The following is a 27,876-nucleotide window of genomic DNA, read 5'->3' as shown; positions in this document are numbered from 1 at the left end:
GAAAATATGGTCTGATTACAAGAACATTTGGAAAAAATAAATACAAATTAAATGGAAATTTTACCTAATTTGACCTAAAAATTCCATCTAATATACCGAAAATATGGTCTGATTAAAAGAAAATTTGAAAAAAAATTAAATGGAAATTTTACCTAATTTTACCTAAAAATTCCATCTAATATACCGAAAATATGGTCTGATTACAAGAACATTTGAAAAAAATAAATACAAATGTAATGGAAATTTTACCTAATTTGACCTAAAAATTCCATCTAATATACCGAAAATATGGTCTGATTACAAAATTTTTTAGACATTTTACCTAAAAATTCCATCTAATATACCGAAAATATGGTCTGATTACAAGAACATTTGAAAAAAAAAAAAAAAGATTTAATGGAAATTTTACCTAATTTTACCTAAAAATTCCATCTAATATAGCGAAAATATGGTCTGATTACAAGAACATTTGGAAAAAAATAAATACAAATTAAATGGAAATTTTACCTAATTTGACCTAAAAATTCCATCTAATATACCGAAAATATGGTCTGATTACAAGAAAATGTAGACATTTTACTTAAAAATTCCATCTAATATACCGAAAATATGGTCTGATTACAAGAACATTTGGAAAAAATAAATACAAATTAAATGGAAATTTTACCTAATTTGACCTAAAAATTCCATCTAATATACCGAAAATATGGTCTGATTACAAGAACATTTGAAAAAAAATTTAATGGAAATTTTTACCTAAAAATTCCATCTAATACACCAAAAATATGGTCTGATTACAAGAAAATGTAGACATTTTACCAAAAAATTCCATCGAATATACAGAAAATATGGTCTGATTACAAGAACATTTGAAAAAAATAAATACAAATGTAATGGAAATTTTACCTAATTTGACCTAAAAATTCCATCTAATATACCGAAAATATGGTCTGATTACAAAAATTTTTAGACATTTTACCTAAAAATTCCATCTAATATACCGAAAATATGGTCTGATTACAAGAACATTTGAAAAAAAAAAAAAAGATTTAATGGAAATTTTACCTAATTTTACCTAAAAATTCCATCTAATATAGCGAAAATATGGTCTGATTACAAGAACATTTGGAAAAAAATAAATACAAATTAAATGGAAATTTTACCTAATTTGACCTAAAAATTCCATCTAATATACCGAAAATATGGTCTGATTACAAGAAAATGTAGACATTTTACCTAAAAATTCCATCTAATATACCGAAAATATGGTCTGATTACAAGAACATTTGGAAAAAATAAATACAAATTAAATGGAAATTTTACCTAATTTGACCTAAAAAATTCCATCTAATATACCGAAAATATGGTCTGATTACAAGAACATTTGAAAAAAAAAATTTAATGGAAATTTTACCTAATTTTACCTAAAAATTCCATCTAATACACCGAAAATATGGTCTGATTACAAGAACATTTGAAAAAAAAAAAAAAAAATTAAATGGAAATTTTACCTAATTTGACCTAAAAATTCCATCTAATATACCGAAAATATGGTCTGATTAAAAGAAAATTTGAAAAAAAATTAAATGGAAATTTTACCTAATTTTACCTAAAAATTCCATCTAATATACCGAAAATATGGTCTGATTAAAAGAAAATTTGAAAAAAAATTAAATGGAAATTTTACCTAATTTTACCTAAAAATTCCATCTAATATACCGAAAATATGGTCTGATTACAAGAACATTTGAAAAAAATAAATACAAATGTAATGGAAATTTTACCTAATTTGACCTAAAAATTCCATCTAATATACCGAAAATATGGTCTGATTACAAAATTTTTTAGACATTTTACCTAAAACTTCCATCTAATATAGCGAAAATATGGTCTGATTACAAAAACATTTGAAAAAAAAAAAAAATAATTAAATGGAAATTTTACCTAATTTGACCTAAAAATTCCATCTAATATACCGAAAATATGGTCTGATTAAAAGAAAATTTGAAAAAAAATTAAATGGAAATTTTACCTAATTTTACCTAAAAATTCCATCTAATATACCGAAAATATGGTCTGATTACAAGAACATTTGAAAAAAATAAATACAAATGTAATGGAAATTTTACCTAATTTGACCTAAAAATTCCATCTAATATACCGAAAATATGGTCTGATTACAAAATTTTTTAGACATTTTACCTAAAAATTCCATCTAATATACCGAAAATATGGTCTGATTACAAGAACATTTGAAAAAAAAAAAAAAAGATTTAATGGAAATTTTACCTAATTTTACCTAAAAATTCCATCTAATATAGCGAAAATATGGTCTGATTACAAGAACATTTGGAAAAAAATAAATACAAATTAAATGGAAATTTTACCTAATTTGACCTAAAAATTCCATCTAATATACCGAAAATATGGTCTGATTACAAGAAAATGTAGACATTTTACTTAAAAATTCCATCTAATATACCGAAAATATGGTCTGATTACAAGAACATTTGGAAAAAATAAATACAAATTAAATGGAAATTTTACCTAATTTGACCTAAAAATTCCATCTAATATACCGAAAATATGGTCTGATTACAAGAACATTTGAAAAAAAATTTAATGGAAATTTTTACCTAATTTTACCTAAAAATTCCATCTAATACACCAAAAATATGGTCTGATTACAAGAAAATGTAGACATTTTACCAAAAAATTCCATCGAATATACAGAAAATATGGTCTGATTACAAGAACATTTGAAAAAAATAAATACAAATGTAATGGAAATTTTACCTAATTTGACCTAAAAATTCCATCTAATATACCGAAAATATGGTCTGATTACAAAATTTTTTAGACATTTTACCTAAAAATCTCATCTAATATACCGAAAATATGGTCTGATTACAAGAACATTTGAAAAAAAAAAAAAAGATTTAATGGAAATTTTACCTAATTTTACCTAAAAATTCCATCTAATATAGCGAAAATATGGTCTGATTACAAGAACATTTGGAAAAAAATAAATACAAATTAAATGGAAATTTTACCTAATTTGACCTAAAAATTCCATCTAATATACCGAAAATATGGTCTGATTACAAGAAAATGTAGACATTTTACTTAAAAATTCCATCTAATATACCGAAAATATGGTCTGATTACAAGAACATTTGGAAAAAATAAATACAAATTAAATGGAAATTTTACCTAATTTGACCTAAAAATTCCATCTAATATACCGAAAATATGGTCTGATTACAAGAACATTTGAAAAAAAATTTAATGGAAATTTTTACCTAATTTTACCTAAAAATTCCATCTAATACACCAAAAATATGGTCTGATTACAAGAAAATGTAGACATTTTACCAAAAAATTCCATCGAATATACAGAAAATATGGTCGGATTACAAGAACATTTGAAAAAAATAAATACAAATGTAACGGAAATTTTACCTAATTTGACCTAAAAATTCCATCTAATATAACGAAAATATGGTCTGATTACAAAAAATTTTAGACATTTTACCTAAAAATTCCATCTAATATACCGAAAATATGGTCTGATTACAAGAACATTTGAAAAAAAAAAAAAAAGATTTAATGGAAATTTTACCTAATTTTACCTAAAAATTCCATCTAATATAGCGAAAATATGGTCTGATTACAAGAACATTTGAAAAAAATAAATACAAATTAAATGGAAATTTTACCTAATTTGAGCTAAAAATTCCATCTAATATACCGAAAATATGGTCTGATTACAAGAAAATGTAGACATTTTACCTAAAAATTTCATCTAATATACCGAAAATATGGTCTGATTACAAGAACATTTGGAAAAAATAAATACAAATTAAATGGAAATTTTACCTAATTTGACCTAAAAAATTCCATCTAATATACCGAAAATATGGTCTGATTACAAGAACATTTGAAAAAAAAATTTAATGGAAATTTTACCTAATTTTACCTAAAAATTCCATCTAATACACCGAAAATATGGTCTGATTACAAGAAAATGTAGACATTTTACCAAAAAATTCCATCGAATATACAGAAAATATGGTGTGATTACAAGAACATTTGAAAAAAATAAATACAAATGTAATGGAAATGTTACCTAATTTGACCTAAAAATTCCATCTAATATACCGAAAATATGGTCTGATTACAAAATTTTTTAGACATTTTACCTAAAAATTCCATCTAATATACCGAAAATATGGTCTGATTACAAGAACATTTGGAAAAAAAAAAAAAGATTTAATGGAAATTTTACCTAATTTTACCTAAAAATTCCATCTAATATAGCGAAAATATGGTCTGATTACAAGAACATTTGAAAAAAATAAATACAAATTAAATGGAAATTTTACCTAATTTGACCTAAAAATTCCATCTAATATACCGAAAATATGGTCTGATTACAAGAAAATGTAGACATTTTACCTAAAAATTCCATCTAATATACCGAAAATATGGTCTGATTACAAGAACATTTGGAAAAAATAAATACAAATTAAATGGAAATTTTACCTAATTTGACCTAAAAATTCCATCTAATATACCGAAAATATGGTCTGATTACAAGAACATTTGAAAAAAAATTTAATGGAAATTTTACCTAATTTTACCTAAAAATTCCATCTAATACACCAAAAATATGGTCTGATTACAAGAAAATGTAGACATTTTACCTAAAAATTCCATCTAATATACCGAAAATATGGTCTGATTACAAGAACATTTGAAAAAACTAAATAAAAATTGAATGGAAATTTTCCTAATTTTACCTAAAAATTCCATGTAATATACCGAAAATATGGTCTGATTACAAGAACATTTGAAAAAACTAAATAAAAATTGAATGGAAATTTTCCTAATTTTACCTAAAAATTCCATCTAATATACTGAAAATATGGTCTGATTACAAGAAAATTTGAAAAAAATTAAATATGGAAATGTTACCTAATTTTACCTAAAAATTACATCTAATACACCAAAAATATGGTCTGATTACAAGAAAATGTAGACATTTTACCTAAAAATTCCATCTAATATACCGAAAATATGGTCTGATTACAAGAACATTTGAAAAAACTAAATAAAAATTTAATGGAAATTTTACCTAATTTTACCTAAAAATTCCATCTAATATACTGAAAATATGGTCTGATTACAATAAAATTTGAAAAAAATTAAATATGGAAATGTTACCTAATTTTACCTAAAAATTCCATCTAATACACCGAAAATATGGTCTGATTACAAGAAAATGTAGACATTTTATCTAAAAATTCCATCTAATATACCGAAAATATGGTCTGATTACAAGAACATTTGAAAAAACTAAATAAAAATTAAATGGAAATTTTACCTAAAAATTCCATCTAGTATACCAAATATATGGTCTGATTACAAGAAAATGTAGATATTTTACCTAAAAATTCCATTGAATAAACCGAAAATATGGTCTGATTAAAAGAAAATTTGAAAAAAATTAAATGGAAATTGTACCTAAAAATTCCATCTAATATACCGAAAATATGGTCTGATTACAAGAAAATGCAGACATTTTACCTAAAAATTACATCGAATATACCGAAAATATAACCTCCCATCTAAAATGAGTCTGACACCCCGGCCCTATATGCACCCACCGCCATGTTTAAACAATTTTAAATTCAGAAAAAGGAAATGATTTATGACAAATATAATTTTTAATGAACTGGTTCATTGTGACAGGAATGAAACAACACACTTTATACACCGACATGTACAAGCAGGGTTATTGCAACATGAATAAATGCATCATGTTTGCATCGATTCACGTTTTTCCATTCATGTGAACATGACAGAGGCTCAGTTTACGATAAACAAAGTAGCTTATGAGAACACGTCCTTCTTATTCACTTCAATACACGACACACCTTCTCCTCATTCAATGGTTTCTTTATTTGCATGACTATTTACATTGTAGATTGTCACATCAAAACTATGAATGAACACATGTGGAGTTATGTGCAAAGCAGTAATCAGAGCAAAGGGTGGCTATTTTGAAGAAACTAGAATGTTTTCAGTTATTTCACCTTCTTTTGTTAAGTACATCAATCAATCAGTCAGTCAGTCAAAGTTTACTTATATAGCCCTAAATCACGAGTGTCTCAAAGGGCTGCACAAGCCACAACAACATCCTCGTTAAATAAGTTCTTGTTGTTTTACTCACACAAAATAATACCATTTTGAAAGAAAATAAACAGGTTATTGTTTTATTTACGTGATATAAAAGTATAAAATATTTCATAAAATGAAACAAGTTGTTGTTTACCTGACATAAAATAATAAAAAGAAACACGTTGTTGTTGTTTACCTGACATACAATAATAAAATTAAACAAATTGTTGTTGTTTACCTGACAAAATAATAAAAAGAAACAATATGTTGTTTACCTGACATAAAATAATAAAAAGAAACAATATGTTGTTTACCTGACATAAAATAGTAAAAAGAAACAAGTTGTTGTTTACGTGACATAAAATAATAAAATGAAACAAATTGTTGTTGTTTACCTGACAAAATAATAAAAAGAAACAATCTGTTGTTTACCTGACATAAAATAATAAAATCAAACAAATTGTTGTTTACCTGACAAAATATAATAAAAAGAAACAAATTGTTGTTTACCTGACATAAAATAATAAAAAGAAACACGTTGTTGTTGTTACCCTGACATACAATAAAATGAAACAAATTGTTGTTGTTTACCTGAGAAAATAATAAAAAGAAACAAATCGTTGTTTACCTGACATAAAATAATAAAAAGTAACAAGTTGTTGTTTACCTGACATAAAATAATAAAAAGAAACAAATTGTTGTTGTTTACCTGACATAAAATAATAAAAAGAAACAAGTTGTTGTTTACCTGACATAAAATAATAAAATGACACAAATTGTTGTTGTTTACCTGACAAAATAATAAAAAGAAACAAATTGTTGTTTACCTGACATAAAATAATAAAAAGAAACAAATTGTTGTTTACCTGACATAAAATAATAAAATGAAACAAATTGTAGTTTACCTGACATAAAATAATAAAAAGAAACAAATTGTTGTTTACCTGACATAAAATAATAAAATGACACAAATTGTTGTTGTTTACCTGACAAAATAATAAAAAGAAACAAGTTGTTGTTTACCTGACATAAAATAATAAAATGAAACAAATTGTTTACCTGACATAAAATAATAAAATGAAACAAATTGTTGTTTACCTGACATAAAATAATAAAAAGAAACAAATTGTTGTTTACCTGACATAAAATAATAAAATGAAACAAATTGTTGATTACCTGACATAAAATAATAAAATGAAACAAATTGTTTGTTTACAGGACATAAAATAATAAAATGACAGAAATTGTTGTTTACCTGACATAAAATAATAAAATGAAACAAATTGTTGTTTACCTGACATAAAATAATAAAAAGAAACAAATTGTTGTTTACCTGACATAAAATAATAAAATTAAACAAATTGTTGTTTACCTGACATAAAATAATAAAATGAAACAAATTGTTGTTTACCTGACATAAAATAATAAAAAGAAACAAATTGTTGTTTACCTGACATAAAATAATAAAATGAAACAAATTGTTGTTTACCTGACATAAAATAATAAAATGAAACAAATTGTTTGTTTACAGGACATAAAATAATAAAATGACAGAAATTGTTGTTTACCTGACATAAAATAATAAAATGAAACAAATTGTTGTTTACCTGACATAAAATAATAAAAAGAAACAAATTGTTGTTTACCTGACATAAAATAATAAAATGACACAAATTGTTGTTGTTTACCTGACAAAATAATAAAAAGAAACAAGTTGTTGTTTACCTGACATAAAATAATAAAATGAAACAAATTGTTTACCTGACATAAAATAATAAAATGAAACAAATTGTTGTTTACCTGACATAAAATAATAAAAAGAAACAAATTGTTGTTTACCTGACATAAAATAATAAAATGAAACAAATTGTTGATTATCTGACATAAAATAATAAAATGAAACAAATTGTTTGTTTACAGGACATAAAATAATAAAAAGAAATAAGTTGTTGTTTACCTGACATAAAATAATAAAATGAAACAAATTGTTTACATGATATAAAATAATAAAATGAAACAAATTATTTACCTGACATAAAATAATAAAAAGAAAGAAGTTGTTGTTGTTTACGGGACATAAAATAATAAAATATAGAAAGAAAATAAGTACATAACTCCACATGTGTTCATTCATAGTTTTGATGTGACAATCTACAATGTAAATAGTAATGAAAATAAAGAAAACGCATTGAATGAGGAGAAGGTGTGTCCAAACTTTTGGCCTGTATGGTACGTCGCTATGTAAACCCAGAGATGAGGTCATTTGGTAGATTAATTATCCCAAAATGTGCGCTACTGCATGGCTTTGTAAACGACAAAGAGTTGACCTACTTGAGGGGTCTCAAACTCACTTGACTTCAGAAGCTCATTTAAACCACGTGACTCCACGTGTTGACTACTTCCGCCATCAGAAAAATGTCAAATTAAACGTAAAAAAAAAAAAAAAATCTGCTTGCTTACAGTAAGTTGCTCTTTGTGTGTTTGTTTTTCCGCACTGTTACTCCATTCAGTCTTTGTAGTGGAATTTGAGGTTGTCATGACTGCAGGGTCCTGAACACATTTTTTATTTATTTATTAAAGTCACCGCCTCAAATCCACACACTCTCATTATGTTTATGTGCACTAAAAAAAATATTGACTTAATTTAGTTCAAACGAGCTTTTTAAAATATGTAAAAAAAAAATATTTTTTTTTTTTGCATTGTCTTCATGGGAAAAAATTCATGATAGGATAATTATCATAATAGTACATTATGATAATTACAAATAATGATTTATAAATTAATTTAATTTAATTTATAAATCAAAAATATGATAATTATTACTGCATCCACTGGGGGTTCAGCTTCCCCATGTCTTTAAAAAAAACTAGTTCAGTTTCAAACTTCATCCAAGGGTCCTTGAACGCACCATAGTTATGTGCTATGCGACGCTGCCACATATGGATTTATTATTCCGGTTTGCTACCAGAAGTGTGCATTTTACACATTCCTGGTTTGATTCCCACAACCTTATTTGTCCACTTTTGACAGCAAAATGGATTTTATCTGAACTTTTACCACCTCAAATTCTGTAACTTACGGATTTTAACAAAAGAAAAAAAAAGCTTCAAATTTGTACAAAAAGCCTATGTGGGCCCCTAATGAGTGTTGTGGTGTGCGGGTCTCAATTACACTAAAATAGGAAGTAGAGGGCCACAAAATATCGATCTAACCAAATAATGATACTATACTCGGTATCGTTGCTGTCATTATTTGTATCAATCCGCCCGCCTTTGTTTACATTCAAAAGCTCTAGCTTGTGGTTAGCATATGGTGCTACGGTGAGATATTCCTCGTCCTCCCTGGATGATACTTTTAAGAAACACATCGTACGTTCCAGACTACAAGCTATTTTTTCCCCCCCACGCTTCGATCCCTGCGGTCTTATAAAACGGCGCAGCGACTTTATGGGTTTTTCAGCCAAAATGTTGTGTATTCAACAAATAGTTCTCATATAACACCGACAGAGTCACTGAAAAGGTGTGTTATTGTTTGTGCTGTGGCGCCATCTTTTGGACGAGTTCGCTCACTGTACTTCCTGTTTCGTGCCTGGAACTGGAAGCGTAACCGTCCATGGCGTTTTCGCTCAGAAGGATCCTTCATTCATCACTCTAAGCGGCGTTTGTAAGTTTTACAATATAACTAAAACAATTCATACTTACTAAACCGTCCCATGTGTGATGTCTGCAGGAGTGTTTTGATGCATATTTGTACATGTTATCATAATGTAAAAAGCTAACACCTTTACAAGTGTCAGTGTTAGCATTATTAATCTACATTGGCATTCTTTTTGTATTGTTTCCGTTTTGTAAATTCACTCAAATGTCACCAAGGAGTTGTTAAGTCTGTTTAGCTGATTGGAGAGCTAGCTTTCACAGCTAGTGAGTCCACGGCAATGACTTCTGTTTTGTCTGATCAGCCGTTTTACTGCCGTGCGACAGACACCGTTTGGAAGCAATTAAGGTATGTAAATAAACATTAAAAAAATATTTTGTGCCGCCTCATAGTCCGGTTTAGCATAAAGGCTAATATAAGTAAAACAATTTATTTAGTTTATTTGGTGGGTGCAACTTAAATACCGGTGCGCTCTATAGCCCGGAAAATACGGTAGCTTATTTGCCGTCGTGGAGGCGAGGATTGCTGACTTCAAAGTGGCTTTACACTGCGGGGGGACGTTAGCCGCTGGCAAGAATGCTACGTTGCATTGAGGACACTTTCGTTCACTCGTCGCCGAGTTAGAATGTATTATCTACATCAGAGGTGTCAAAGTGGTTTTCACTGAGGGCCAAATCACAGTTATGTTTGGCCCCAGAGGGCCGCTTTTAACAGTGAATACAATTATTACTCAATTTTTGTATGCATTTTATTAGTAGATTTTTTTTTAAACTAAAATGTAAAAAAAATATGGTAAGTTGCAATAATTTCACCTCAAAATGTGGTGTATATTACTGTAAATGGAAAAACAGTACTGCTGTTTTTATGGTTTATAAAAAGGCAGCTCATTTGCTAGAATTTTACTGTAAAATTTAGGTTGTTTTTTTTTACTGTAAATTTTAAAAAAAACTGCAATTTTACAGTAAAATTTGGGCACCTGATCTGCCAGTTTGTTTGTTTTTTCCCCGCAAATCAACAACTGTAGATTTTTTCGGTGTATTACTGTAAATGCCAAAACGACACCACAGTTTATTACAGTAAAAAAAGTACTGTTTTTTTTCCATTTAGAGAAAAATGCTGTAAAAACCACAGTAAATTTCACAATTTTACCATTAAATCTATTGCTACTTTTACATTGCACAATTTGATGGATAACTTGCTTTGAAATCATTATTAGTAGTATTTATTTTTATTTAAAAAATGGTTTGAATGTTTGACAATACACTTTTGCATAATTAGACAATATTTAAGTTAACATCATTTGCGATTATGGAGTAAATATTTTTTTTTCTTCTAAAATAGAAAGAAATAATACATTTAGTAAGAAAATGTACAGTACTTCATTGATACATATTATTTCCAGGCTTTCCAGGGCCAAATAAAATGAGTTTGACACCTGTGATCAACATGCATTATCACCAAATAACGATAGTATTAAAAACTAATGTTTAGTTTTTATCGTCGATATTGCGCATCCCTAGCCTGAGTTTGAGACCCCTGGCCTACTTTGAGCCAACACTTAATTATCTGAAGACACTGTATGAGTGGATATGATTAGATTGCACAGGTGTACCTAATGTTGTAACACCAACAGGAATAACGGTTGCCTAACAGCACAGTTACCTGGTGTCTCTACGGACTGAGTGTTACAACACCAACAGGAATAACGGTTGCCTAAAAGAACAGTTATTTGGTGTCTACGGACTGAGTAATGTAACACCAACAGGAATAACGGTTGCCTAAGAGAACTATTATCTGGTGTCTCTACGGACTGAGTAAAGTTGAAACACCAACAGGAATAATGGTGGCCTAAAAGAACAGTTAGTTGGTGTCTCTACATCAGGGGTCACCAACCTTTTTGAAAGCAAGAGCTACTTCTTGGGTACTGATTAATGCGAAGGGCTACCAGTTTGATACACACTTAAATAAATTGCCAGAAATAGCCAATTTGCTCAATTTACCTTTAACTCTATGTTATTATTAATAATTAATGATATTTACACTTAATTGAACGGTTTAAAAGAGGAGAAAACACGAAACAAATGACAATTAAATTTTGAAACATAGTTTATCTTCAATTTCGACTCTTTAAAATTCAAAATTCTACCGAAAAAAGAAGAGAAAAACTAGCTAATTCGAATCTTTTTGAAAAAATTAAAAAAATAGTTTATTGAACATCATTAGTAATTTTTCCTGATTAAGATTCATTTTAGAATTTTGAAGACATGTTTTAAATAGGTTAAAATCCAATCTACACTTTGTTAGAATATATAACAAATTATTATTTCTTCTAGAGTTTCCAGAACAAAAATTTTAAAAGAAATTCAAAAGACTTTGAAATAAGATTTAAATTTGATTCTACAGATTTTCTAGATTTGCCAGAATAATTTTTTTGAATTTTAATCATAATAAGTTTGAAGAAATATTTCACAAATATTCTTCGTCGAAAAAACAGAAGCTAAAATAAAGAATTAAACTAAAATGTATTTATTATTCTTTACAATAAAAAAAATTAATTCACTTGAACATCGATTTAAATTGCCAGGAAAGAAGAGGAAGGAATTTAAAAGGTGAAAAGGTATATGTGTTTAAAAATCCTAAAATCATTTTTAAGGTTGTATTTTTTCTCTAAAATTGTCTTTCTGAAAGTTATAAGAAGCAAAGTAAAAAAATTAATGAATTTATTTAAACAAGTGAAGACCAAGTCTTTAAAATATTTTCTTGGATTTTCAAATTCTATTTGAGTTTTGTCTCTCTTAGAATTAAAAATGTCGGGCAAAGCGAGACCAGCTTGCTAGTAAATAAATACAATTAAAAAAATAGAGGCAGCTCACTGGTGAGTGCTGCTATTTGAGCTATTTTTAAGAACAAGCCAGCGGGCTACTCATCTGGTCCTTACGGGCTACCTGGTGCCCGCGGGCACCGCGTTGGTGACCCCTGCTCTACGGACTGAGTACTGTTGTAACACCAACAGGAATATCCATCCATTTTCTACCGCTTGCCCCTTTTGGGGTTCCGCCCGAATGCAGCTGGGATAGGCTCCAGCACCCCCAACAGGAAAAATGGTTGCCTAAAAGAACAGTTAGCTGGTGTCTCTACGGACTGAGCAAGGAATAACGGTTGCCCAAAAGAACAGTAATCTGATGTCTCTACGGACTTAGTAATGTAACATTAATGGTGGCCTAAAAGAACAGTTATCTGGTGTCTCTACGGACTGCGTAATGTTGTAACACCAACAGGAATAATGGTGGACTAAAAGAACAGTTCTCTGGTGTCACTACGGACTGAGTGATGTAACACCAACAGGAATAACGGTGGACTAAAAGAACAGTTATCTGGTGTCTCTACGGACTGAGTAAAAGAGTGCGGCGTTGTGTTGCATCCTCTTGTTGAGCAGCTGGGAGGACAAGGTGCCGTCCTGGATGGGAAAGTCTCGAAAGGACACATGTGCATCGGGCAAGTCGTCGGGCAAGTCGTCGGGCAGCCTGCCGGGGGGCCTCCAGAGCGTGGGGTGGAAGCAGCAGTAATAGATGCACTTAAAGAGCAGTCCTAGCCAGTAGGTGAGAGGTAGCGTGAGAAGCAGCGCCAGGGCGTAGGGCTGTGACGTCACATGGTCCCTGTAGCACCACCAGGTGGCCAGCAGGATCCCGCCGTCCGCCACCATGAAGCCGTGGTAGATGACGCTCCTCCCGCGGGTCCGACCCTCGGCCACGTTGAACCAGCTGAAGTACCAGACCAGCCCCACCGTGGCCCGGTACAGCCACTCGCCGCCGGCGCTGTCCATGAAGTCCGTCCCCTGCCGCCAGACCCAGAGGACGAAGCCGGACCAGACGAGCAGGAAGTGGGCGGCGGCGCAGCCGGCCGGCAGGACGGAGGCGAAGAGGGCGAGGGCGGCCACGCGCGGGGAAATGAGGAGGAGGTTCCACAGGAAGTAGACCAGGGAGGAGCCCCAGCCCTGCTTGGCCTTGTCCGGCAGGAAGGAGCGCAGGGAGCGGTGGTAGTCCACCACCATCCAGGCCATGGACGTGGTCGACGCCGCGATGCTCACGACTGCAATAACACAAGGTGTTGCATCATCAGTGTGGCGAGCACGAGGAAGGTTACTGCTTCCTGTTTGCTGACTATGTCCACTTCCACAATAATAATAGATTTTTTTTGTAAAAAGCACTTTACATTGAGTAAACAACCTCAAAGTGCTACAGTGTATTAAAAAAATTAATAAAAATAAAAACTACAACAGCCAAATAACTAGAACTAGTATGCATATATCTAAAAAAAAAAAAAAAAAGGCTTTTTTTTTTTAAAAATAAGGGTTTTTAAGCCTTTTTTAAAAGCATTCACAGTCTGTGGTGCCCTCAGGTGGTCGGGGAGAGCGTTCCACAGACTGGGAGCGCCGGAGCACAATTACTGGTCCTATAGAAGCGATACAATCCAATCCAATACACTTTATTTATATAGCACATTTAAACAACAAAAATGTTTCCAAAGTGCTGGACAACAATATTAAAAACAATATTCAAATATCCTTAGCCCCACCAATGACTGAATAAATAAAAACAAACAATTAATAAATATAAAACCAATATAGAAAGAATATAAAAATAAATATGATTAAAAACGATTTTAAAGGGTAAAACCAATTAAAACAGTAAATAGAAATCAAAATTTAAAAAAATAAAATAAAATAATTAATAAAAAAAACACAGGACAACAGAGATACAAACTAATATTCACACTAGGGATGTGCCGATCAATCAGTGTCGGCCATTTTTCATGAAAAAGTGCCTTTTAATCCCCTCGGGTTGACACTATTTACTTGTAGTCCTTCGCTCCATACACAGTGTGGAGCCGCTCCCATTCGCTAATCATAAATCACCTCCATTACGGCAAATAAACTTAGTATCTTATGTAACGGTATCAAAATATCACGGTAAGATGTTATCACGGTATTAATATTATTGTGTTATATGTAGGGATGTCCGATAATGGCTTTTTGCCGATATCCGATATGCCGATATTGTCCAACTCTTTAATTACCGATACCGATATCAACCGATACCGATATCAACCGATATATACAGTCGTGGAATTAACACATTATTATGCCTAATTTGGACAACCAGGTATGGTGAAGATAAGGTACTTTTTAAAAAAATGAATCAAATAAAATAAGATAAATAAATTAAAAACATTTTCTTGAATAAAAAAGAAAGTAAAACAATATAAAAACAGTTACATAGAAACTAGTAATTAATGAAAATTTGTAAAATTAACTGTTAAAGGTTAGTATTATTAGTGGAGCAGCAGCACGCACAATCATGTGTGCTTACGGACTGTATCCCTTGCAGACTGTATTGATATATATTGATATATAATGTAGGAACCAGAATATTAATAACAGAAAGAAACAACCCTTTTGTGTGAATGAGTGTAAATGGGGGAGGGAGGTTTTTTGGGTTGGTGCACTAATTGTAAATGTATCTTGTGTTTTTTATGTGGATTTAATAAAAAAATAAAATAAAAATAAAAATGATACTGATAATTAAAAAAACGATACCGATAATTTCCGATATTACATTTTAACGCATTTATCGGCCGATAATATCGGCAGACCGATATTATTGGACATCTCTAGTTATATGTCCCAAAAAAAAAAGTTGTAGTGTGTAAAATTAATGTTTAGGATTGACACATTTACTGTAATTGAACACAAACATAATATTCTAATCATATTTATTACTACCAACTAGGGTTGTACGGTATACCGGTACTAGTATAGTATCGCGGTACTAATGAATCAAAAACGGTACTATACTCTGTTTGGAAAGTACTGGTTCCCGGGCATGACGTCATGTGGTTACATTGCTGGTTTTACAAGCAGAGGAGCATGTTCGGCAGTGCACAATCACAGAGTACTTACAAGTAGGGATGTCCGATAATGGCTTTTTGCCGATATCCGATATTGTCCAACTCTTATATTACCGATACCGATATCAACCGATACCGATATCAACCGATACCGATATCAACCGATATATGCAGTCGTGGAATTAACACATTATTATGTCTAATTTGGACAACCAGGTATGGTGAAGATAAGGTACTTTTTTTTAAAAAATTATAAAATAAAATAAGATAAATAAATTAAAAACATTTTCTTGAATAAAAAAGAAAGTACAACAATATAAAAACAGTTACATAGAAACTAGTAATGAATGAAAATTAGTAAAATTAACTGTTAAAGGTTAGTACTATTAGTGGACCAGCAGCACGCACAATCATGTGTGCTTACGGACTGTATCCCTTGCAGACTGTATTGATATATATTGATATATAATGTAGGAACCAGAATATTAATAACAGAAAGAAACAACCCTTTTGTGTGAATGAGTGTAAATGGGGGAGGGAAGTTTTTTGGGTTGGTGCACTAATTGTAAGTGTATCTTGTGTTTTTTATGTTGATTTAATAAAAAAAATAAAAACCGATACAGATAATAAAAAAACCTGATACCGATAATTTCCGATATTACATTTTAACGCATATATCGGCCGATAATATCGGCAGGCCGATATTATCGGACATCTCTACTTACAAGCAGACACAGTGTGTAGACAGAAAAGGGAGAACGGACGCATTTTGGCTTAAAAACTGACGATAAAAATGAAGTTATAACACTGAAACGCCCTCAGGAAGAGGTAAAGTGAGTTTCTTACAAGTATCATTATCACTGCAGGACGAGGAACAGCTAAACATGCTTCACTACACACCGTAGGAGGATATAATAGCTCACCGGCGTCACAATGTAAACAAATGCCATGGGTGGATCTACACCTGACATCCATTGTAATGACACCAAGTACAATAGTGTATTTAGCCGATACTACTATGATTACATTGATATTCTTTACCATCACAAAATCTTTTTTCCTTTTTTTAAAAATTCATATTATGTTTATAAACTCAGTAAATGCGTGGACACATGAGGACTTTGAATATGAGCAACGTGTGATCCTGTAACTACTTGGTATCGGACCGATACCTATATTTGTGGTATCATCCAAAACTAATGTAAAGTATCCAAACAAGAGAAGAATAAGTGATTATTACATTTTAACAGAAGTGTAGATACAACATGTTAAAACAGAAAATAAGCAGATATTAACAGTAAATGAACAAGTGGATTAATAATAAATTTTTACAGTTTGTCCCTTATAATGTTGACAAAATAATAGAATGATAAATGACACACTATGTTTAGTCAGCAGACTAATTAGGAGTCTTTGTTTGTTTACTTACTACTAAAAGACAAGTTGTCTAGTATGTTCACTGTTTTATTTAAGGACAAACTTGCAATAATAAACATATGTTTAATGTACCCGAAGATTTTTTGTTAAAATAAAGCCAATAATGCCATTTTTTTTGTGGTCCCCTTTATTTAGAAAAGTACAGAAAAGTATCAAAATACATTTTGGTACTGCTACTAAAATATTGGTATCGGGACAACCCTACTACAAACATTTATTAAATATACATATATTTATTTTAAAATACACTTCCAGTTAATAAAGTGACAATATAAACATCCAGTGTCTAACAATAATGTTCTCGTCTGTGTCTTTCAACTTCAAACTTCGGAGAAACCGTGTCCTCTGTAGTGGACATCTTATATGACTGTGAAAAATGCTGATGTGATGAAAAGTTAGCTGACAATTTAACGCTTAACAATGTAATTACCTCACTAATTGACGCTTGGCCTCGTTGGCATCAAATGTATTTTCCGGGTGATGGTTTATCAAGTGTTACTTTTTTTTGTCCTGGCTCATTTCCTTCTTAAAAACATGGATACCAAATCCATCTAAACCACGACCTGATTCAATGTTATTGACGATAAATGTGGGTTAAAACATCCCAACTTCTTTATGTGTCGTCATGGAAACACCAGAACATGGCGGCAGCCTCGCTTTGCAGTACGCAAAGAGGTACAAAAGCACAAATAGGTGCTTGGTAAAGTTTAAGAAGTGTCGATGGAACCGCGTTATAGCAGAAAGTAAGCAGGAAATTAACAAAATAAGAGTCTAAAGAGAGGATAATACACCAATTGTTGGTGTGTCAGCATTGTCGCAGTCAGCACACGACACAAAAGAGGAGTGCGGATCGATCCGCAAATTGATGGTGCGCGTTATAGCAGAAAGTAAGCAGTTATTAACAGGAAATTGACAAAATAAGAGTCTAAAGAGAGGATAATACACCGACTGTTGGTATGTCAGCATTGTCGCAGTCAGTACACGACATAAGAGGAGTGCGGATCGATCCGTAAATTGGTGGTGTGCGTTATAGCAGAAAGTAAGCAGTTATTAACAGGAAATTGACAAAATAAGAGTCTAAAGAGAGGATAATACACCAACTGTTGGTGTGTCAGCATTGTCGCAGTCAGTACACGACACAAGAGGAGTGCGGATCGATCCGTAAATTGGTGGTGTGCGTTATAGCAGAAAGTAAGCAGTTATTAACAGGAAATTGACAAAATAAGAGTCTAAAGAGAGGATAATACACCGACTGTTGGTATGTCAGCATTGTCGCAGTCAGTACACGACATAAGAGGAGTGCGGATCGATCCGTAAATTGGTGGTGCGCGTTATAGCAGAAAGTAAGCAGTTATTAACCGGAAATTAACAAAATAAGAGTCTAAAGGGAGGATAATACACCAACTGTTGGTGTGTCAGCATTGTCGCAGTCAGTACACGACACAAAAGAGGAGTGCGGATCCATCCATAAATTGGTGGTGCGCGTTGTAGCAGAAAGTAAGCCATTATTAACAGGAAATTAACAAAATAAGAGTCTAAAGAGAGGATAATACACCAACTGTTGGTGTGTCAGCATTGTTGCAGTCAGTACACGACACAAAAGAGGAGTGCAGATCGATCCATAAATTGGTGGTGCGCGTTATAGCAGAAAGTAAGCAGTTATTAACAGGAAATTAACAAAATAAGAGTCTAAAGGGAGGATAATACACCAACTGTTGGTGTGTCAGCATTGTCGCAGTCAGTACACGACACAAAAGAGGAGTGCGGATCGATCCATAAATTGGTGGTGCACGTTATAGCAGAAAGTAAGCTTTAATTAACAGGAAATTAACAAAATAAGAGTCTAAAAAGAGAGGATAATACACCAACTGTTGGTGTGTCAGCATTGTCGCAGTCAGTACACGACACAAAAGAGGAGTGCAGATCGATCCATAAATTGGTGGTGCGCGTTATAGCAGAAAGTAAGCAGTTATTAACAGGAAATTTAACAAAATAAGAGTCGAAAGAGAGGATAATACACCAACTGTTGGTGTGTCAGCATTGTGGCAGTCAGTACACGACACAAAAGAGGAGTGCGGATCCATCCATAAATTGGTGGTGCGCGTTATAGCAGAAAGTAAGCAGTTATTAACAGGAAATTAACAAAATAAGAGTCTAAAGGGAGGATAATACACCAACTGTTGGTGTGTCAGCATTGTCGCAGTCAGTACACGACACAAAAGAGGAGTGCGGATCCATCCATAAATTGGTGGTGCGCGTTGTAGCAGAAAGTAAGCCGTTATTAACAGGAAATTAACAAAATAAGAGTCTAAAGAGAGGATAATACACCAACTGTTGGTGTGTCAGCATTGTCGCAGTCAGTACACGACACAAAAGAGGAGTGCGGATCGATCCGTAAATTGATGGTGCACGTTATAGCAGAAAGTAAGCAGTCATTAACAGGAAATTAACAAAATAAGAGTCTAAAGAGAGGATAATACACCAACTGTTGGTGTGCCAGCATTGTCGCAGTCAGTACACGACACAAAAGAGGAGTGCGGATCGATCCATAAATTGATGGTGCACGTTATAGCAGAAAGTAAGCAGTTATTAACAGGAAATTAACAAAATAAGAGTCTAAAGAGAGGATAATACACCAACTGTTGGTGTGTCAGCATTGTCGCAGTCAGTACACGACATAAAAGAGGAGTGCAGATCGATCCATAAATTGGTGGTACGCGTTATAGCAGAAAGTAAGCAGTTATTAACAGGAAATTAACAAAATAAGAGTCTAAAGAGAGGATAATACACCAACTGTTGGTGTGTCAGCATTGTTGCAGTCAGTACACGACACAAAAGAGGAGTGCGGATCGATCCATAAATTGGTGGTGCGCGTTATAGCAGAAAGTAAGCAGTTATTAAAAGGAAATATTTAATTAATTAACAAAATAAGAGTCTAAAGAGAGGATAATACACCAACTGTTGGTCCGTCAGCATTGTCGCAGTCAGTACACGACACAAAAGAGGAGTGCGGATCCATCCATAAATTGGTGGTGCGCGTTATAGCAGAAAGTAAGCTGTTATTAACAGGAAATTAACAAAATAAGAGTCTAAAGAGAGGATAATACACCAACTGTTGGTGTGTCAGCATTGTCGCAGTCAGTACACGACACAAAAGAGGAGTGCGGATCGATCCATAAATTGGTGGTGCGCGTTATAGCAGAAAGTAAGCAGTTATTAACAGGAAATTAACAAAATAAGAGTCTAAAGAGAGGATAATACACCAACTGTTGGTGTATCAGCATTGTCGCAGTCAGTACACAACACAAAAGAGGAGTGCAGATCGATCCATAAATTGGTGGTGCGCATTATAGCAGAAAGTAAGCAGTTATTAACAGGAAATTAACAAAATAAGAGTCTAAAGAGAGGATAATACACCAACTGTTGGAGTATCAGCATTGTCGCAGTCAGTACACGACACAAAAGAGGAGTGCGGATCGATCCGTAAATTGGTGGTGCGCGTTTTAACAGAAAGTAAGCAGTTATTAACAGGAAATTAACAAAATAAGAGTCTAAAGAGAGGATAATACACCAACTGTTGGTGTGTCAGCATTGTCGCAGTCAGTACACGACACAAAAGAGGAGTGCGGATCCATCCATAAATTGGTGGTGCGCGTTATAGCAGAAAGTAAGCCGTTATTAACAGGAAATTAAGAAAATAAGAGTCTAAAGAGAGGATAATACACCAACTGTTGGAGTGTCAGACTTGTCGCAGTCAGTACACGACACAAAAGAGGAGTGCGGATCGATCCGTAAATTGGTGGTGCTCGTTACAGCAGAAAGTAAGCAGTTATTAACATGAAATTAACAAAATAAGAGTCTAAAGAGAGGATAATACACCAACTGTTGGTGTATCAGCATTGTCGCAGTCAGTACACGACACAAAAGAGGAGTGCGGATCGATCCGTAAATTGGTGGTGCTCGTTATAGCAGAAAGTAAGCCGTTAACAGGAAATTAACAAAATAAGAGTCTAGAGAGAGGATAATACACCAACTGTTGGTGTGTCAGCATTGTCGCAGTCATTACACGACACAAAAGAGGAGTGCGGATCGATCCGTAAATTGGTGGTGCGTGTTATAGCAGAAAGTAAGCCGTTAACAGGAAATTAACAAAATAAGAGTCTAGAGAGAGGATAATACACCAACTGTTGGTGTGTCAGCATTGTCGCAGTCATTACACGACACAAAAGAGGAGTGCGGATCGATCCGTAAATTGGTGGTGCGTGTTATAGCAGAAAGTAAGCCGTTAACAGGAAATTAACAAAATAAGAGTCTAGAGAGAGGATAATACACCAACTGTTGGTGTGTCAGCATTGTCACAGTCATTACACGACACAAAAGAGGAGTGCGGATCGATCCGTAAATTGGTGGTGCGTGTTATAGCAGAAAGTAAGCCGTTAACAGGAAATTAACAAAATAAGAGTCTAGAGAGAGGATAATACACCAACTGTTGCTGTGTCAGCATTGTCGCAGTCAGTACACGACACAAAAGAGGAGTGCGGATCGATCCGTAAATTGGTGGTGCGCGTTATAGCAGAAAGTAAGCAGTTATTAACAGGAAATTAACAAAATAAGAGTCTAAAGAGAGGATAATACAATTGTTGGTGTGTCAGCATTGTCGCAGTCTGTAAATTGGTGGTGTCGATACCAAGGGAAGTATCAATATATGATCAATACCCAAGTGATAACGTTGATATTTTTATTTGTCTTAAAAAAATTTTCTTGTTTTTGTTCACGTTTACAAACCCAGGGATAATTCCCTGGACACAGGAGGACTTTGAGGACAAAAAACTAATAATTTTAACACGTAATAGAAAGTCGTTTTTACTTTCGTTATTGTATTCTATTGACTTCAGACACTTATAGAACATAAAAGAAAATAAGGAACTAAATAAAGTGGTAAATTGTCAATAGAACGCACCACAAATACACTGAAAAATGCATAGTTAATACATGTGATTGGTATTGGTATCGGCTGGAACACTAGTTTAGACACCTATTCATACATTTTCAACCAATTCACCGACTATTACTACCAACAGTTTAGAAAAGATCCCCTTTTCTGTTCCTCGGTAGAAAAGTGAAAGATGGCAACTCACACTGGACGGTCCTGGCCTTGTTGTTGCGCAGCACCACGTAGATCATCAGCATCAGCTGCGGAGCGCTCTCGCAGAAGGTCTCGATCAGGCGCAGCATGCTGAGGTCGTGGGTCAGGTAGACGGCGTACTCCGAGCCTTCCTCTTTGCGCCACCACACCCGGAAGCCTTGCCTGATGGCCGAGATGTGCCTGCGTGTTGGAGAAGGATTGTGATTAGAAAGCTGCGTTTATGCGCCAAAAAACGACAGGCGTGCTTACCAAAGTTGTGGCGGAAAGGGTTTGGACTAGGGTTGTACGGTATACCGGTATTAGTATAGTACTGGGATACTAATGAATCGTGTTCGGTACTATACCGCCTCTGAAAAGTACCGGTCCGCGCCCCCGTCGTCGTCACGTCGTGTCATTGCTGGTTTTACGAGCAGAGGAGCATGTTCGGCAGCTCACAATCACAGAGTACTTACAAGCAGACACAGTGTGTAGATAGAAAAGGGAGATTGGACGCATTTTGGCCTAAAAACTGACGACAAAGGTGAAGTTATAACACTCAAACGCCCTCAGGAAGAGGTGCTTTAAGACATGGCTAGCTAGATAGGTAGCTGCAGTGTTTTAGCTACTTCTAAATCACTAATCCTCGCCTCCATGGCGACAAATAAAGTGAGTTTCTTACAAGTATCATTATCACTGCAGGACGAGGAATAGCTAAACATGCTTCACTACACACCGTAGGAGGATATAATAGCTCACCGGCGTCACAATGTAAACAAACCCCATGGGTGTTTCTACCCCTAACATCCACAAAGAGCATATCTAGTCGATACTACTATGATTACGTTGATATTTTTAGGCATAACAACAGCTTCTTTCGTTTTGAAAAAATTCATTTTATGTTTATAAACTCAGGAAATACGTCCCTGGACACATGAGGACTTTGAATATGACCAATGTATGATCCTGTAACTACTTGGTATCGGATTGATACCTACATTTGTGGTATCATCCAAAACTAATGTAAAGTATCCAAACAACCGAAGAATAAGTGATTATTACATTTTAACAGAAGTGTAGATAGAACATTTTAAAAGAGAAAATAACCAGATATTAACAGTAAATGAACAAGTAGATTAATAATTCATTTTCTACCACTTGTCCTTAATAATGTTGACGAAATAATGGAATGGAAAATGACACAATATGTTACTGCATATGTCAGCAGACTAATTAGGAGCCTTTTTTTGTTTACTTACTACTAAAAGACAAGTTGTCTAGTATGTTCACTATTTTATTTAAGGACAAAATTGCAATAATAAACATATGTTAATGTACCCCAAGATTTTTTGTTAAAATAAAGCCAATAATGCCATTTTTTGTGGTCCCCTTTATTTAGAAAAGTATCAAAATAATTTTGGTACCGGGACAACACTATTTAGGACACACTTCGGCTACAACAGTGCTTCTCAAACTGTTACTGGTTAACTAATGCTAATCAGTAGCATGTCAATAGCAAAGCTAGTGTATATAACATCAAATAGTTTTCTCTTTTGCTGTATACTTTTAGTGTGGGGACAATATTGTCCACACCTGTCTCCATCTAAACACAGCATTGCGCTCTTAAACGCACGGCGGGAAGCGAGGGGAAAAGTCGTTAAACCAAGAGCTTGGCTCCGTTTACTGCGAGGGGGAAATCTCCAGAGCAAAGTCTGTGTAGTTCGTCCGCCATGATTATCAAACCAAACACCGCAAGTGTGCATGCGCCTGACTTCGTGTTGCCTAAAATGCATTAATAAATGGAGTTTTTTTCGGTAATTAAAAATTAGACGGTATTACTAACCGTCTGGAATTTTATTGCGAATTATCATTATACCGTTTACCGCTACATCCCTCGTCCATTAACAAGTAAAAAGTCAAGGCTGGTCACGGCATGTTCTTGCCGTCGATGTTGGTCGATTTGTAGGGCATTACGGGAAATGACGAGGGCGGTCGCGGCTTTTGCCGCAGTTGCTGTGGTTAAGTTCGAGCCCTGCTAAAATATCTGAACATATGAAAAACTCTGGACAAGCGTGACAGCAGCGTGGATTGCGTCACCAAACACCTGAATCAAGGTGAGCAGGCATATGGAATGTGAAAGGATGCTGTACACACACATTGGGTGTCTCCTCCACAGCTCGGCCTTGACATTTATGGTCCTGACACTCGTCAAATGTAATTATACACTCATGTTGGACACCACATGTTTCCACTGCAGTAAAATCATCATTACAGTGTGCAAGCGTGATGGCGTCACAACAATGTTGCAGGCAGAAAAACAATGGCAGCAGTGCTTTATGGGGAAATATGCGGTTGTGTTGACATACACTTGTAAAGAACATCACGTCATGGCTGTCTTGAGTTTCCAATTATTTCTACAACTCTTATTATTTTGTGATAGAGTGATTGGAGCACACACTTGTTGGTCACAAAAAACATTCATGAAGTTTGCTTCTTTTATGAATTTATTATGTGTCTACTGATAATGTGAGCAAATGTGCTGGGTCAACAGTATACATACAGCAATGTTAATATTTGTTTACACGTGGCAAGTTTCACTGCAATAAGGCACTTTTGGTAGCCATCCACAAGATTCTGCTTGAATTTTTGACCACTCCTCTTGACAAAATTGGTGCAGTTCAGCTCCATGTGTTAATTTTCCCGACATGGACTTGTTTCTTCAGCATTGTCCACACGTTTAAATCAGGTCTTTGGGAAGGCCATTCTAAAACCTTCATTCTAGCCTGATTTAGCCATTCCTTTACCACTTTTGACGTGTGTTTGGGGTCATTGTCCTGTTGGAACACCCAACTGCGCCCAAGACCCAACCTCCGGGCTGATGATTTTAGCTTGTCCTGAAGAATTTGGAGGTAATCCTCCTTCTTCATTGTCCCATTTACTCTCTGTAAAGCACCAGTTCCATTGGCAGCAAAACAGGCCCAGAGCATAATACTACCACCACCATGCTTGACGGTAGGCATGGTGTTCCTGGGATTAAAGGCCTCATCTTTTCTCCTCCAAACATATTGCTGGGTATTGTGGCCAAACAGCTCAATTTTTTGTTTCATCTGACATCACATGGACTAAGATAAGACCTTCTGGAGGAAAGTTCTGTGGTCATACAATGAATGTATGTATGTATGTGTATGCTTGCTTTAGTACTATTATCTTGTGTTTATCATATAGTGTTGTTGTTGTTTTTTGTTGTTGTGCTTGCTACCATGTTTCATCGTCCCATGTATATACTGTCCTCTGGACCCCCTGTCAAAAGCTTCTTCTAGCTTATTTGGGGGACCCTTTCACGTACCAACATCTTTAAATGATGATATTCACTACTATTGTAATTGTTATATGGTATTGTGAATAAACTAAACTTGAAACTTGAAATCTAATGGGAGACCGGGCTTTCTGCTCCGCCGCTCCCAGTCTGTGGAACGCTCTCCCTGACCACTTGAGGGCACCACAGACTGTGGATGCTTTTAAAAAAGGCTTTTTTAGATATATGCATACTAGTTTTAGCTATTTGGCTGTTCTAGTTTTTATTTTTTTTAATTATCTTTTTATGTCTTATTTTATTTTTTTAATACACTGTAGCACTTTGAGGTTGTTTACTCAATGTAAAGTGTTTTTTCCAAATAAAATGTATTATTATTATTATTACAAGTGTATGTCAACTTTTGACCACGACAGTACACTTCCACGGGAGACGTGTTTACCTGCACAGGAAGCCCAGCTGCAGCACATGTAACAGGCAGGAGAGCTTCACTTTGTCCACAAACAGCACCGCTTCCGCTCCGGTGTCACTCCGGAACCCCGGCAGTTGTCGGTCGTACTTCAACCAGAACCAGCTGAACATTTGGACCACGCAGGACGACAGCACCATGAGGGCGACCAGCGCCCCGAACCACAAGAAGTCTCCGTGGCAGTAAAACTCCGCGGCCACCCACAGGTCGGAGCCCCAGTCCAGCAGGAAAGTACACACCCCGACCACGGAGAAGGCGAAGTCGATCCAGGAGTATTTGGAAAAAGCCCCGCGCTCCATTGCGACTTTGCCCGACTTCGCCCGAGTTAGTCCGACTTCACCCGAGTTAGCCGGCTAACACCTTTGTTTGCTAACGACAGCGTACCGTTACTTGCCGCTTCTTCGCCCCCATGGAGGAAGTTTGGTTACGTGCTACAGGTGGACGACGGCCGCTGTTTCCGCCGCGGCGGCATTATTAAGTCAAATTGTTCGGCGGCATGGCATTATTAAGTCAAATTGTTGGCGTAAAAGTTTCAAACAACCGTCTTGTAGTTGGTAAGCCTAAATGCCGTTCGGGTTCATGTTAGCCCCGCCCATTGAGGGTCACGTGACCACCAGCCGCCACATTCGCCAAGGTCCGTGTATGTTTTGCCCTTTTAATTTCCTTTCCAGCAGTGGAAATTAAAGGGAAAATGTTTATTTATTTATTTGAATTTAATTTTAAAATGTCAGAAATACAATAAAAAGCGTTATTCTTCTTATTTGCTGTCGAAGAGCAATAATAATATAATAAAAATGCCCTTTTTTTTTTTTTTAGATATATGCGTGCTTGTTCTAGTTTTTATTTCTATTTATTTTTATTATCTTTTTATTTTTATTTTTTAATACACTGTAGCACTTTGAGGTTGTTTGCTCAATGGAAAGTGTTTTTTTTTACAAATAAAATATATTATTATTATTATTATAATGGTTTGATGTTCATTATATAATTTTTAATGTAAATCCCCGGTAAACAGAAACGGAAAAACAGACCAAAAATGATATTTGTGTTACACCGTTACACAGATAACACCGGAAGTTTTATTTTCAAAGTAAAAGCGGGAATAAATACTACGGTACCCATGTGACTCTGGCTAAAATGTATTTGGAGTCGTACAAGTAAATTACAATTTGTTTAGACATGGCACGACGACAATTGCCCTATATACATCTATACGCACAAATAAACAGAAACTGAAAAACAGGAAGGCGGACTGGAATTTTAGAAAAAATACTGTTGTACTATTTAGTGCGTGATAAAATCTGTTTTATTTTGCCTCCGCTTTCGTGAGATATGTGCGTGTACACTCCTTTTTGTGCCATGTTTAAAGAATTTCCGTAGCCATTTTTGCTTTTACTTTGAAATTCAAAACTTCCAGTGTCAGAATATGAAAAACCTTTATATGGGAAAAAAATCGATTTGGTCTGTTTTCCGTTTCTGTTTGTAAAAAAATAAAATCAAAACGTTTTTTAAAGTCTGCTATTGTTCTTTGACACCCAAAAAACGTTTTGTTTTGAATTTTCTTTGTTTGTTTTTAAAAATAAAATACTTTTTGTTTTTAGACTGTCGTTTTTTACTTTCAATTTATGAAACGAAATGTAAATGTCCTAAACATACACGGTCCGTGTACCTTCCATTCATTCTATTTCCAATTCTGAAACGCAAATCAAAAAATCAAATTAGGGCCGTTTTTCGATTTTTGTTATATATGCAGATTTTAAAACAAACATAATTGATTTTCATTAAAATAT

General features: G+C 34.0%; 1 protein-coding gene across 1 annotated transcript; it reads right to left on the bottom strand.

Moving 5' to 3' along the window:
* Window positions 1–12,425: 12,425 nt before the first annotated feature.
* On the bottom strand, window positions 12,426–26,694 carry xkr8.3 (XK related 8, tandem duplicate 3). Its single transcript, XM_062028841.1, has 3 exons — window positions 26,060–26,694; window positions 22,321–22,508; window positions 12,426–13,927 (listed from the first exon to the last, which is right to left on the bottom strand). The coding sequence occupies exons 1-3, from the start codon at window positions 26,383–26,385 to the stop codon at window positions 13,209–13,211; spliced, it is 1,233 nt and encodes a 410-aa protein (XP_061884825.1). The 5' UTR covers window positions 26,386–26,694; the 3' UTR covers window positions 12,426–13,208.
* Between the last annotated feature and the right edge of the window lie 1,182 nt (window positions 26,695–27,876).

The sequence above is a fragment of the Entelurus aequoreus genome, linkage group LG20 (assembly GCF_033978785.1).
Source record: "Entelurus aequoreus isolate RoL-2023_Sb linkage group LG20, RoL_Eaeq_v1.1, whole genome shotgun sequence".
NCBI lineage: Eukaryota > Metazoa > Chordata > Actinopteri > Syngnathiformes > Syngnathidae > Entelurus > Entelurus aequoreus.
This window is presented reverse-complemented; position numbering and strand designations above follow the sequence as displayed.

Coding starts and splice junctions, on each gene's coding strand:
- xkr8.3 (XM_062028841.1), bottom strand. CDS start 26,385: ATGGAGCGCGGGGCTTTTTCCAAATACTCCTGGATCGACTTCGCCTTC. Junction 22,509..26,059: donor CAGCTGGGCTTCCTGTGCAG/GTAAACACGTCT, acceptor TCCAACACGCAG/GCACATCTCGGCCATCAGGC. Junction 13,928..22,320: donor CAAGGCCAGGACCGTCCAGT/GTGAGTTGCCAT, acceptor GTGTTATTGCAG/TCGTGAGCATCGCGGCGTCG.